This window comes from Vitis vinifera, chromosome 9 (assembly GCF_030704535.1).
Source record: "Vitis vinifera cultivar Pinot Noir 40024 chromosome 9, ASM3070453v1".
NCBI classification, from domain to species: domain Eukaryota; kingdom Viridiplantae; phylum Streptophyta; class Magnoliopsida; order Vitales; family Vitaceae; genus Vitis; species Vitis vinifera.
The window spans coordinates 8,820,706-8,834,135 of NC_081813.1; the positions used below are offsets into that span (position 1 = coordinate 8,820,706).

General features: G+C 35.2%; 2 protein-coding genes across 4 annotated transcripts in view; one reads left to right on the top strand and one right to left on the bottom strand.

The window, feature by feature from the left end:
- Window positions 1–1,818: 1,818 nt before the first annotated feature.
- Window positions 1,819–10,175, top strand: LOC100266987 (putative disease resistance protein RGA3). 3 transcript variants are annotated; one of them, XR_009466561.1, is made up of 3 exons: window positions 1,819–4,852; window positions 6,059–6,668; window positions 9,877–10,175. XR_009466561.1 is itself a non-coding variant. In XM_003632792.4 (2 exons), the coding sequence occupies exon 1, from the start codon at window positions 2,102–2,104 to the stop codon at window positions 4,811–4,813; it is 2,712 nt and encodes a 903-aa protein (XP_003632840.1). In that variant the 5' UTR covers window positions 1,820–2,101; the 3' UTR covers window positions 4,814–4,852; window positions 9,877–10,175. The 3 variants fall into 3 exon arrangements, 1 of the variants encoding a protein (XP_003632840.1); XR_786592.3 differs by lacking the exon at window positions 6,059–6,668 and adding an exon at window positions 9,704–9,763; XM_003632792.4 differs by lacking the exon at window positions 6,059–6,668 and having other exon boundaries at window positions 1,820–4,852.
- Window positions 10,176–12,442: 2,267 nt separating this feature from the next.
- The window catches only part of LOC100249806 (uncharacterized), a 30,206-nt gene continuing 29,218 nt past the window's right edge, over window positions 12,443–13,430 (bottom strand). The window contains exon 10 of the mRNA XM_002268764.5: window positions 12,443–12,791. Coding sequence (XP_002268800.2) covers window positions 12,648–12,791 — 144 coding nt within the window. The 3' untranslated portion in view covers window positions 12,443–12,647. The remainder of the gene's footprint in view (window positions 12,792–13,430) is intronic.

Genomic DNA, 13,430 nt, shown 5'->3' on the forward strand with positions numbered 1-13,430 from the left:
GGTACCAATATTGTCTCAAACAGCAAGACGAGGTTTCTTCATCTACCAATTCCATTGAACCATATCGATCCTCATTTTGGTACTAAAGGGACATTACAATGTAATGTGTACAAATTATTGATATTTAATGAAATGAAGTATTTTATGTAACTTTATAATGAGTGTACAATTACAAAATTAACATTTCTTGTAGATCGACATATATAATTACATCTAATATCGCAAATTATATCATACATATATCAAATTCTTCAATAAAACAACTTTAAAATGTCTATTATACTTCTAATTACATTGTTATGAGGTTTTTCTTGTATTTCCATGAGTTTTTAACAATTTTAGGTCTACCGAAAGGCTTTTCCCAAAATATTTGCTGATATATTCGTAAAATCGAAGTATCGATATATCCGTGACTATCGATATTTTTATCCTTGAACCACACACACGAGTGGAAATAAAGAAAAGACGATATTTTTAATGTTATTCAGTGATCAATGTGATTCTTATATATACAAAGTGTACTAACACTTAAGAATACAATAATCAAATACAATAGGAGCAAACTCGTCATTCAAAAAAAAGAAAAAAAAAAGGAATCCAAGGGGTGTTGCCCCCTTAAAATAAACAAAAAAATGTTATTATCTTAACCTATCTTAAAAAAAATGGTGAGAACTTGTATAGAAGTACAAATTTACATAATTTTTAATTCATTTAGGATTCAGGAAAAAGAAATATAAAATAAATTACTATATACTTCCAATTAAAGCTCTATAAATCACTCTAAGTTCCAAATATGGACAGATATCCAAGTTTGATTAACTACCTATTATGTAAAGAAAAAAGTAAAGTAGGACAACAAAAAATGCTCTGAACTTCTTAATAATGGAAGTCCAGAACTGAATTGTGAGATGTAAGAGTTTAGGTATCAACAAACTCATTTTCTTTATATTACTAATCATTTTGTTCTTCTACCTCTTTTTCCTTATTTCATATATATATAGTTTATACGCAAATGTTCTTTGTAAATTATAGGGGGGATGGAAAATGCTAGAGAAGGGAAAAGAGTGGTAAATTATTTTTTTTTCTCTTGACATGTGAATTACTATTTTTAAATTAGTAGCATTTCTTATTAATTTGATGGACTGTGTTTTGCTTAACTGTTGCACTAATAAGTTGCTCCTTACTTGTGAAAAGTGAATTGTACATATTTAATAAGAACAATGAATTATTTTATTAAATTTATCAACCATGGTGAATGGAGACTTGGAACCAATTACTAATTAGTCTCATTGTAAGGAGCCATAAGTAATTAAATTAAGGCTATATCAAAGCTGAATATTCACTTGAAGATAAATATATGTGTATGTTTTGAAGAAGGTTTTGTTGCCTTCTAATGGCGAACCAAATAACTCTGGTTATGTTGCTCCAATGTCACAATCACATACAGTATCAAAAACAGAGTTCTTTAGCTGACTATTCAGAAGTAATGAAAACTTTTTCAAAATATATATATATTGATATATATAGTGTTGTTTGTTGATACATTAGCGTGATTTTTTTAATATTTTATTTTTATTAAATATTAAAAGATAAAAAATTAATATATTTCTTTTTTAAAAATTAAATATTTTAATTTTTTCATTCAATAAAAAATTTATAATAAATCATAAAAAAAATTAAAAAATAAACCACCTAAATATAGAGACAGGATTGTTGAAGGAAAGGTTGAAAAAAATAGTTATACCTTTGACTTTTTGGTGTCTCACTTCTCATAATTATGGTGGCTACTTTATAAGAATAAACTGATTGGTAGATAGATGAAATAGTTACATAATATTTAAAATATTTACATAATATTCCAAAATAAGGCAAAAAAACTGAGGTCAGTGGGGCATGTGACATGTCATCGGTAGAGCCGCGTCAAAAATTTAATATAGAAGGAAAATTTAAGTATGGTGCCCCACCACCGTCCTACAAAAGTATAGACCATAATTAAAGTATTGAACTCACTAAACCTGCAGATCGTACCTCTTCATCTCACTCGCCTTTATTCATCCTCCATTCCTCTTCATTCATCAATCCCACCTTCTTCACCCTCCCCATGGCTGATACCCTCGTTTCTATTGTGCTGGAACGCTTAACTTCGGTTGTTGAACAGCAGATTCATGAACAAGTTTCTCTGGTTCCGGGTGTTGAATCAGAAATTCGAAGTCTCAAAAGCACACTCCGCTCCGTCCGAGATGTTCTTGAAGATGCCGAGAGGAGAAAAGTGAAGGAAAAATCTGTCCAAGGTTGGTTGGAGAGGCTCAAAGACATGGCCTACGAAATGATGGACGTGCTGGATGAGTGGAGCATTGCTATTTTTCAATTCCAGATGGAGGGAGTTGAAAATGCTTCCACGTCTAAGACGAAGGTAAGCTTCTGTATGCCCTCCCCCTTCATCCGTTTCAAGCAAGTTGCAAGTGAACGGACCGATTTTAATTTTGTCTCTAGTAGGAGTGAGGAGCGACCACAGCGACTTATAACTACCTCTGCAATTGATATTTCAGAGGTGTACGGTCGGGATATGGATGAAAAAATCATATTAGACCATTTGTTGGGTAAGATGCGTCAAGGGAAATCTGGCCTCTACATCGTGTCCATATTTGGGACGGGAGGCATGGGCAAAACAACTCTTGCTCGACTAGCCTACAACCACCGAAAGGTGAAGACCCATTTTGATGAAAGAATATGGGTCTGTGTCTCTGATCCTTTTGAGCCAGCCAGAATTTTTAGGGATATTGTTGAAATCATCCAGAAAGCGTCTCCTAATCTCCACAATTTGGAAGCTTTACAACAAAAAGTTCAAACGTGTGTCTCTGGAAAGACGTTCCTTCTTGTGCTAGATGATGTGTGGACTGAAGACAATCAATTGTGGGAACAACTGAAGAACACCCTCCACTGCGGAGCAGCAGGGAGTAGAATTCTGGCGACCACACGCAAAGAGAGTGTTGTTAAGATGATGAGAACTACGTACAAGCATCCCTTGGGGGAGCTGTCTTTGGAGCAATCTCGGGCATTATTCCATCAAATAGCTTTTTCTGAAAGGGAGAAAGAGGAAGAATTAAAAGAAATTGGTGAGAAAATAGCAGACAAATGCAAGGGCTTGCCCCTCGCTATAAAAACTTTAGGGAACCTCTTGCGCATAAAAAATAGCGAGGAAGAATGGAAGTACGTATTGAATAGTGAAGTATGGCAGCTAGATGAGTTTGAGAGAGATATTTCCCCTGCTTTGTTGTTGAGTTATTATGATCTGCCCCCTGCAATTCAACGCTGCTTCTCATTTTGTGCTGTTTTTCCAAAAGCCTCTGTTATTGAGAGAGATGAGCTGATCAAGTTGTGGATGGCACAAAGCTATCTCAAATCTGATGGGAGTAAAGAGATGGAGATGATTGGGAGAACGTACTTTGAATATTTAGCTGCTCGGTCTTTCTTCCAAGATTTTGAAAAAGATACTGATGGTAATATAATACGTTGTAAGATGCATGATATAGTGCATGATTTTGCTCAATTTTTGACTCAGAATGAATGCTTTATTGTGGAGGTTGACAACCAACAAATGGAGAGCATAGATTTATCCTTCAAAAAGATTCGTCATATCACCTTAGTTGTCCGAGAGAGTACCCCTAATTTTGTCTCCACTTATAACATGAAGAATCTACACACCCTCTTGGCTAAGGAAGCATTCAAGTCAAGTGTTCTTGTAGCCTTACCTAATTTGTTAAGGCATTTGACATGTCTCAGGGCATTGGATTTGAGCAGCAATCAGTTGATTGAGGAACTTCCTAAGGAGGTAGGAAAATTGATACATTTAAGATTCCTTAATCTATCAGGGTGTTTTTGGTTGAGAGAGTTGCCTGAAACAATTTGTGATTTATATAATTTGCAAACCTTAAATATTCAAGGATGTTCCAGTCTTCGGAAACTACCACAGGCAATGGGTAAACTAATTAATTTGAGGCATCTTGAAAATTCTTTTCTTAATAATAAGGGCTTGCCAAAAGGAATTGGAAGATTAAGCTCTCTTCAAACGCTGAATGTTTTCATTGTGAGTAGTCATGGCAATGATGAAGGCCAAATAGGAGACCTGAGAAACTTGAACAACCTAAGAGGAGATCTTTCCATTCAAGGGTTGGATGAAGTGAAAGATGCAGGGGAGGCAGAAAAAGCAGAATTGAAGAATAAGGTACACCTCCAAGATTTGACATTGGGATTTGATAGAGAGGAGGGGACCAAGGGTGTGGCTGAAGCTCTACAACCCCATCCAAACTTGAAAGCTCTACATATATATTATTATGGTGACAGAGAGTGGCCCAATTGGATGATGGGTTCATCATTAGCTCAACTAAAAATACTTAACCTCAAGTTTTGCGAAAGATGTCCATGTTTGCCTCCTTTGGGGCAACTGCCTGTCCTCGAGGAGCTGGGGATATGGAAAATGTACGGTGTGAAATACATAGGTAGTGAGTTTTTGGGATCATCATCAACAGTATTCCCAAAGCTGAAGGAATTGGCTATTTCTGGTTTGGATAAATTGAAGCAATGGGAAATAAAAGAAAAAGAAGAGAGGTCAATAATGCCATGTCTCAATCACTTGATTATGAGAGGCTGCCCAAAGCTGGAGGGACTGCCGGGCCACGTGCTCCAGAGGACAACATTGCAGATATTGAACATCAGATCTTCTCCTATTCTGGAACGACGCTATCGAAAGGATATCGGAGAGGATCGACACAAAATATCTCATATCCCACAAGTCAAATGTAGATGCGACTGAATGGTCATCTCACTTCACCTCATGTCGCTCTTGTTACAGGTAATTAGAATTTATCTTAGTTTTCATTTCCATTGCATCTATAATCGCACACATTAATATATTCCATAAATATTCTTTTTCTGTAGCTTTCCATTTTGCATAACATTATTATCTTGTATCCATAGGTCCATTTTGGCACATTTACAATGTTACTAAAGTGTTTATCCTATAATATCTATACCTTGCAAAATTTAAAAATAAATTAAGAGAAATCTTTAAAAAAAAAAAAAATGAAATCCTTTTGTACAAAAATACCTCATCTAAACTTGAAACCTTTTCTATTCTAAAAGTGTTTTGTTACATGATCAAATACCTTGAAAAAGCTCCAACAGCCGTGTAGAAGAGATTTTAGGTGGTCATATGTGATCTTAAGTGGACTGGTTTAGGTGACCCAAGTCCAATTTAGGATCAAGTCACTTAAGCCTAACAAAGAAACCTATAAATACCCCTTAAGGGATAGGATTTTAGTCTTTTTTCTATCATCTTCCAAAGAGCCTTCAAAAAGAAAAACCCTACTTGTCTTCTAAAGAGAAAAGTTCACCATTTTCTCATGCTTATACCCTTGAAAGAGAGCAATTGAAGAGTACCGGGTAGAGAACTTCTACAATGGTTTTTGACATCTTCATCGAATTAGAAACGATTCAGAAACATTCAAATTGAATGTATGATTACTACATTCTCTATATCTAATTATTATAATGGTTTTTTGATGTTATATTCTGTTGCATTAGATATAGAGAAGCCTAGGTAGATAACATACACCCTATATGATCTAGGGCTAGGGAACGGAGTGATCTGAAGTTCTTCGCAATTACAAATTCTACAAAACCCTATTAAAATCGTTGATGAAATAGAATTTGAAGGCCAAAATTAATTAAGATGATTAAAGTGACACCACAAATTTTAGTATAATCCTATTGAAATGATGGGTGAAATAGAAGCCAAAATTAATTGAGAAGATTAAGACCTTGTTTAATAACTGTTTTAGATAACATTTTTCTATTTTAAAAATACTTTATGTTCAAAACAAGCCATCAAAACAGCCCTTGGAGAAACAAAATAACACACGCTGGAAATTAGCTGCCAAACAGAGTTTAGGGAGAAATTCCTCAATCACCTCTCTTCTCAATTCTCATAAACCAGAGACAATAAGGATCAGAGCCAACTCTCATTTTTATTGTTTATGGAGGGCTCTATAAATTTAAGGCTTCTCCATTGAAGAGTAAGAGACGTTGAGGAAGACAACGGTTGGCGACGAACGGCGGCGGATTGGGCGATGCCGAATTATTCATGGCGGTGAAGGGGCGGAGTCTCCAATGATTAGTGCCGAGAACAGCTTCCGGGATGGTGGTGATGAGGCAGTAACCAGCCATGGCGGTGGGTTTGGTTGTGGTGGGAGATTTCTTCACCCAAAGGTCAGTGTTGATCTATTCAAAATCATAACAAGAAAACCCTAAAAGAAGATCAAAGCCGGAGCCAGTGTTGGATTACTACATAGCACAGGGACAAAATTAAGAAAATAGAGAAAAAGGTCTTCAATGATTAAGAGTATGGATTAACCAAGAAAGCATTGTCAATTTCAACTATTTTTAGGGGAAATAGAAGAATATATGATGCCAAATAATTAACAGAAAATAAATAAATCAGTAATTACCAAAATGTGTGGACTATTCAGAGGTATTTTTTTAGGGCAAGACAATCGTAGATGCACAAAGTCTACAGCTGCGTCATCCGGAGCAAGCAGTCCGGCAAGGGCCTCTAGCTTGGGGCATTTCTCCACTGTCAATGAACAGAGACATGGCATTATTGCAACATGGTATTCTTCTTTTACTTTCCACTTTTTCCATGCCTCCATAAAAGCAAACGTCAGTTTCTTCAACTTTGGGAATGCAATTGTTGTGTTATTGTTGTTGTTCCCAAAAATTCATGACCCACATACTTCAAGGAAACCATTCCCCAAATGTCAAGCCCCTCCAACTGAGGTAGTTTTCCCAAGGAAGGCAAATGGGTGCACTTTATACTACCTTCCATCTTAAGTGTTGTCAATTGGGTTAGCAATGTGGTCAACCAATTGGGGAATTTGATGTCATTGTAATGGTATATGCCTAAAGATTTCAGGTCTTGATGGGGTTGTAGGGCTTTAGCCACGATCTTCATCCCCTCTGCTGCTTCTTCCGTATCTGTATAGAAATTCACATATGGAGGTGCTTCTTTTTCTTTAAGTCTGCTTTCTCTGCCACCCTTGCATCCCTGGCATTACCCAATCCACTTATTGCAAGATGCCCACAAAGATTGTTCAAGTTTTGCAGGTCTCCCACTTTGAGTGAATTATCATCACCGTCATCACCCACAACAGCAATCTCTGCCAATGTTCGAAGTGAACTTAATCTGCCAATTCCTTTGGGAAACACCCTTTTAAGAGTGCTGTCTGTTTCAAGATGTCTCAAGTTTATCAGTTTTCCCATCCCCTGAGGTAGATTCTCAAGACGCCAACACCGACTAAGTGTCAAGGTTTGCAAATTACATAATTTGCACATAGCTTCTGGCAATTCTTTCAACCAAGCATTATTCGACAAGTTAAGATACCTGAGATGTATCAGCTGTGCTATCTCCCTGGGAAGTTCTTCAATTGAGTTGTTGGCCAATTCTAATGTTCTAAGAGATTGCAAACATTGGAATATATTAGGTAGCCCTTTATGAATGTGTAAGTTGCGTCGAGACATAACTAAGATAGTCTGTAGATTCTCTATATTGAAAATAGAGACAGGAAAGGGGCTGCTATATGAAAATACTATACTTGAATGACGACCCATTTTATAGAATGATTCTAGCCTCAGATTTTTCCATTATCAACCTCCATGATAAAACATTCATTTTTTGTCAAAAATTGGGCGAAGTCATGCACTATGTCATGCATCTTACACTATTATATTTCCATCATTGTCTTTTACAAAATCTTGGAAAAGAGAGCGCATTGCTAAGCTTTCAAAGTACTCATGACCTATGGTCTCCATCTCTTTACTTCTAGGGCTGAGGTAACTCTGGGCCATCCACAACTTGATCAAATTATCCCACTTTATGACATGATCTTTTGGAAACACTGCACAATACGAGAAACAACATTTCATTGCAGAAGACAAATCATAGTAACTCAGTAATAAAGCAGGGGAAAGATCTCTTTCGAACATTTCCAGTTGCCATACTTCACTATTCAAAAACATTTACCCAGTCTTCTTTCCTCTCTTTTAAATGCAGGAGACTCCCCAAAGTTTTTGCAGCAAGAGGCAAGCCCTTGCACTTGTCTGCTATTTTTTGGCCAATTTCTTCTAATTCTTCAATACCTTTCTTAGTTCTACCAAAAAAAATGATCTTACTGAACAGTGACAGCATTGCTTCTTAGACAATTCTTCGAGTGGGTGTGTGTAGGTAGTTCCTATCATTCTAGCCACTCCCATTTTATGGGTGGTCACCAAAATTCTGCTCTCTGGTGCTCAACACTTGAGACAATTCACCAGCTCCCAAATCTGGTAGTTTTCATTCCACACCTCATCCAACACAAGGAGGAACTTCTTTCTCGCAATAGAGTTTTGAATTTCTTGTTGTAAAATTTCAAGTTCATGGAGATGACTAGAAGTTTTTCTTTCAAGTGCTTCAAGCATTGCCCTTGAAATCCTCATTGCGTCAAAAGGGTCTGACACACATACCCAAATCCTTTTGTCAAAATGGGAACACACCTTAACATCATTGTAGGCTAGTTGGGCAAGCGTTGTCTTTCCAATACCTCCCAAACCTACGATTGAGATGATATGGAGATCCAATGTTTTTTACTACTGCCACACAACAATTTGCTTATTGTGATATCCTTATCCTCGCCTCGACCTTCTACCTTTAATACATCAATAAAAGAGGTAGTTTTTGGTCTCTCAGGCTCTTCCATGCCTGAAATTAAATTAAAATTATACCTATCTTTCTCCTGGGCAATCACATCTAGTCTTTTATTGATTTCTCCTATCTTAAGAGCGATGTCATGACGTAGGTGGATACCACGAATAAGAAAACAAGGGAAAGGGATACAGCTGCACACCTTCTTCTTGTGAGTGAGAGTATTGTCAACTCCCTGAATTTGGACTTTGAGAATTGATGAGCTCCATTCATCCAGCACGTTGTCCATGTCATATGCCAATCCTTTGAGATCTTTTAGCCAAATTTTTACAGCTTCATCCTTAACTTGTCTGTTCTCTGCATCCACAAGAACTGCTCGGATGTTCTTGAGCGTGTTGGTGAGCTTTTGGGTGTCATTTTCAGCACCCACAACCAGTCTCAACTCTTGTTGAATCTGCTGTTGGATTACTAAAGCCAACCGCTCCAAGACAATGGAAACAAGGGCATCAGCCATGCTGTGTGATGAATTGGGCAGAATTGAGAAATGAATGATGGACATAAAAGTTTCGGCTTATGTCCTCATTTGTAGCTGCAATCATGTAGTTGAGTTCATAGAAATGGCCCAACCACCAAGTTGACTTCAAGAGGATGAGTCTTTTTTCCTTTTTCTCAAAGTGTTTATAATATGAGCATTAGTTTATTTCATTTATTTCTCAATTTCAATTTCAATTTTTCTAAATTTTATTCTTAGAAGATTCGTACAGTTATTGTGTTTGCTGATAATTGCTTTGTTTTATTTTTCAATTTTGGTTTCATTTTTGTCTTTCTTCTTGGTGTGTGGCAATGACAATCTTGAAGATAATGGTTCCCTGGGTCATGTTTGTAGCTCCTTTCTTTTGCTTCTATCTTTTTTTCTATTTTCTTTTTCTCAACTCAGGAACCAAACATGACTTAAATATTCACCTTCAGCTTTGTTTTTACCCTCATTGCTTGGGGAGGTTGGAGTCCTCATTGTTTGTTTTAGTTCAGGTCTATTATGCATCATCCGATTCCATTAGATGGTTGACAATCATTTATTTGTTCATATAATATTAATAACATTGCTAATACCATTCATATTAATATTAATATTTGATTGGCAGGAAAATGGATGACAACAACCCAACAACCAGGGTTTGCTTTCTTTGCCAACTCAGACCAGATCATCCTTAGCTGGTGAGTACATAAATAAATACATAAGCAAAATAATAAGTGGGTAACATCTACTCCCCTTAATACCCTTTGTTGTTTTTTTTCTTTTAATTAATATAAGCACACTTAATGTAAACATCTATTCCCTATTTGTTTAGTTGTATACCAATTTATTACTTGTAACAAAATCACTTTTTCAAATGCTAATTCATTAGTCCACTTTCCTTATTTAAATAATTTTAGGCATAAAGATGGCCAAACTATCATTTTTATTTTTTATTTTTTATTTTTTATTTTTTATTCTTTTTTTTTTAAGTTAAATTGGGTTAAAATAATTATTTAATTAATATTGAAAGAAAATTTTGTAACCCTAGCATATGAAATTACTTGGACAATGATGAATAAATATTCCCTGAATTAATCTCTAATTAAATTCTTTGTTAATAACTTTTAGTATGTCCTTTAGATACATTATTTATTAAGAGCAAACAATCTCATGTATGTATTAAAAAAAAATTTGATTGTATTAATAAATATAAAATATAATATGAAAAAATCATCTAACAATATACTAAAAGGAAAATCATGCAACCATTCATCACCAAAAAATAAATATGCTTTTGGGAACTTTGTTTTTACCTTTTTAATTGTATTGTGCAGAAGATCGTAAGTGGTCTCCTAACTATTGAATAATTCATTAATTTCGAGAAATGGTAAAATAATCCACTAATTATAAGAAAAGTACACTGTTTTACTTAATTGTTAAGACCTACTAAAAAAAAAGTTATTGTAAGTATGGGATTTGATTTTAGACTGCATTGTGTATAAAATCCATACCCACCACTATGTTGTGTTAGCATTTTGGCCCTCCATCACTCAAGTCTCTCTCTAGCTCCACCACTACCGTCAACACTTGCACTATCTTTTCACATCCTTACTGCATCACTTCATATGCTCTTTGGTGGAAACCCTTATTGAAGTTTCATGGTGAAATCTTTTGACCATTCTTGAAACCAAATGGATTTTTAGAATGACTATTGCTCTTTTAGAGTTTTCATTCACTAAGGATTTTTCTTGGAGTCAATAAATTTTCTATAAAACAAATCCCATTATACTTGAAAACCCTAGAATCCTATGGTGCATAATTTCCCAATTGTAAAACATCCAAAAAACCATGATAATCAATTAGGAGAGTTTCAAACCTTTTAAACATTCCAAAATGATTTTTTACTTATTAAAAAAAAAAAGACAATTTGAAAACAAAATAGAGTAAGAAAACAAAAAACACAAAGGACTGTTTGAACAATCATTTTGAATGATGTCCCTGATCTTTTGAACAGTCTCTCCCATTTGACATGTTTTCCAAATTATTTTCAAATGCTTTTTTAGTACTTTTTCGTGTAATTGTGATTCCAAAAGTTTTATCAACTTTAAATGCATACTTATCTTGAATTTGACAACTCTGAATCAACTCGAAGTTAAATTTGATGAAGTTCAAAGTTGTCTTGAGACAAATAAAATCAAAAGAAGTAATAGGAATCTAAATAGTAAGAAATGAAGCAAAATTATCGATTAAAAAAAGTTCATTAATAATCCCCCTTCAACAATTTTGTGATAAAATATAAACATTACAAGCTCTCAAATGCACTGCCAACCTACAAGTTTAAGGTAAAGAAAAATGGAGTAGTTTGAAGGTGCAGTCTTTGCTGCAGGACCCAAAAAGGAGCATGCCATATTTGGAGAAGATGCAGTGAGTACAATAATATTTTCCCTTTTTTATTTGGATGCTGATTTCATGGCCTTAAATTTGAATAGCTAGTTGGAAAGTTAAGATCTGTACCTCGAGTTCAATAGGGCTTGAATGGGGTAAAAATCAAAAAGAAAATGCTGCCATGAATGTAGAACATATGGTCAAAATATAGAAACTAGGAGGAATTCAGTATAAGGAATGTGAAAATTGAATGAACCATAGCTGATTGTCAGTTTTTGTAGGATACAAATATACCAAGAAGAGGAAATTGCATCATTAGGATTCTTCAGCCCATGCATTCCATTTTGATTCTAATTAGTAATCCAAATACAACAAAATGGATTTTCCATTCTCATTCCATGCTCCCACCTTCCAAACATGTTCTTACAGTTCCCTTTTCAATTGGGAGCTCAAATGCCATGATAGGCACCTAAAAGGTTAAAACCAGCTTACTGAAGTTCATGGACAGTTTATATAGGCACCCAAAAATTCAAAACCACGCTGAAAGAGCATCTTGACGAGCTCACTCAGAGAACACACTTCCTTGAGTAAATAGACAGTAGATAACAGAAGGGTCCTGAAAATAAGATCCCTAACATGAGAATCCTTGGTAAAGCCCCAACTCTTTGACCATCAAGTACATTCAGCTACCCAAAGAGAAAAGAAAAATAATAATAATAATAAAAATGAACGTCTATAATGCTTACAAGAAGGCTGTAAGGATCCATTATTCAAACCAAAATGGATGTTCTACAAGGAACTTCGGCTGAAGGAATACGGAATAGCATATCATTAATTAATCTTCTCCATAAACCCAACAAAATATGGTATTCACAAAGATACATGGATTTCCTTGAGCTCCAGCATGTATTAATTTGTCAAAATTATTCAGTCTTCAACTGTCAAAACAGGGCAACAGGCTGATTAATGGAGAATATCTATTAAAAAGGATATTCACAGATTGTCTTTAGTTTATTTTGACAGTAAACAAGCTTTAAAACCCTTTTCTAATTCCTTTCCATCTAAGTTCTTCCCTATGAACACGATCTTGTTTACTCTTGGTTCATCTGGGCCCCATAACCGATCAGGTGAACCTTGGAATATATCATGAACTCCCTGTTATAGAATAATTCACATGTTAAAGAAAAAGAAAGAGAATAAAATTGTTCAAAACTTGAATAAAATATCAATCAGTGCAACATGTAATTTCAAAAGGAAATTCTAAGGGCAACTCAATGTAGTAAGAAACTAGAGGATATAGAAAACAAACTCATTTGTTGAAGGTAAACTCTAAATAACACCAAATAAATAAAGAAAATCTGACATGCTAAACAGAAATGATGAACAAGAGGTAACAATTTAAAAGGAAACATCATCAGGCACATGAAATTGTTTTCACTATGTCTGGACCAATACAAAATGCAGCCTTTCATGGTAGTCTGTTCCAGGAGTAGCCATGGCTGAGTCATAACTAAAGATATAGAACTAGCATCCATCGAGATTACATTGACATATGTAATGATGCCAATCCTCAAAATGTCCACAGGTTTTCAAACAGTCGCCAGTTATATTACATGGACACTGGTTTGTGCAAACCCATGAGCATCTAAGTGTCACATCAGTTTAATTCTCAGACTTTAGGACACAGGGACACTACTAAATATCTTACTTTTCAATTCCTCCCAATATATTTCATAGGCCAAACAGAAGGTTTTTCAATTTTTGATGGGTAAACTTTTGCGTTGGGACTCAAAT

Bases quoted from the DNA above. Each gene is read 5' to 3' on its own strand.
- LOC100266987 (XM_003632792.4), top strand. From the start codon at position 2,102: ATGGCTGATACCCTCGTTTCTATTGTGCTGGAACGCTTAACTTCGGTT.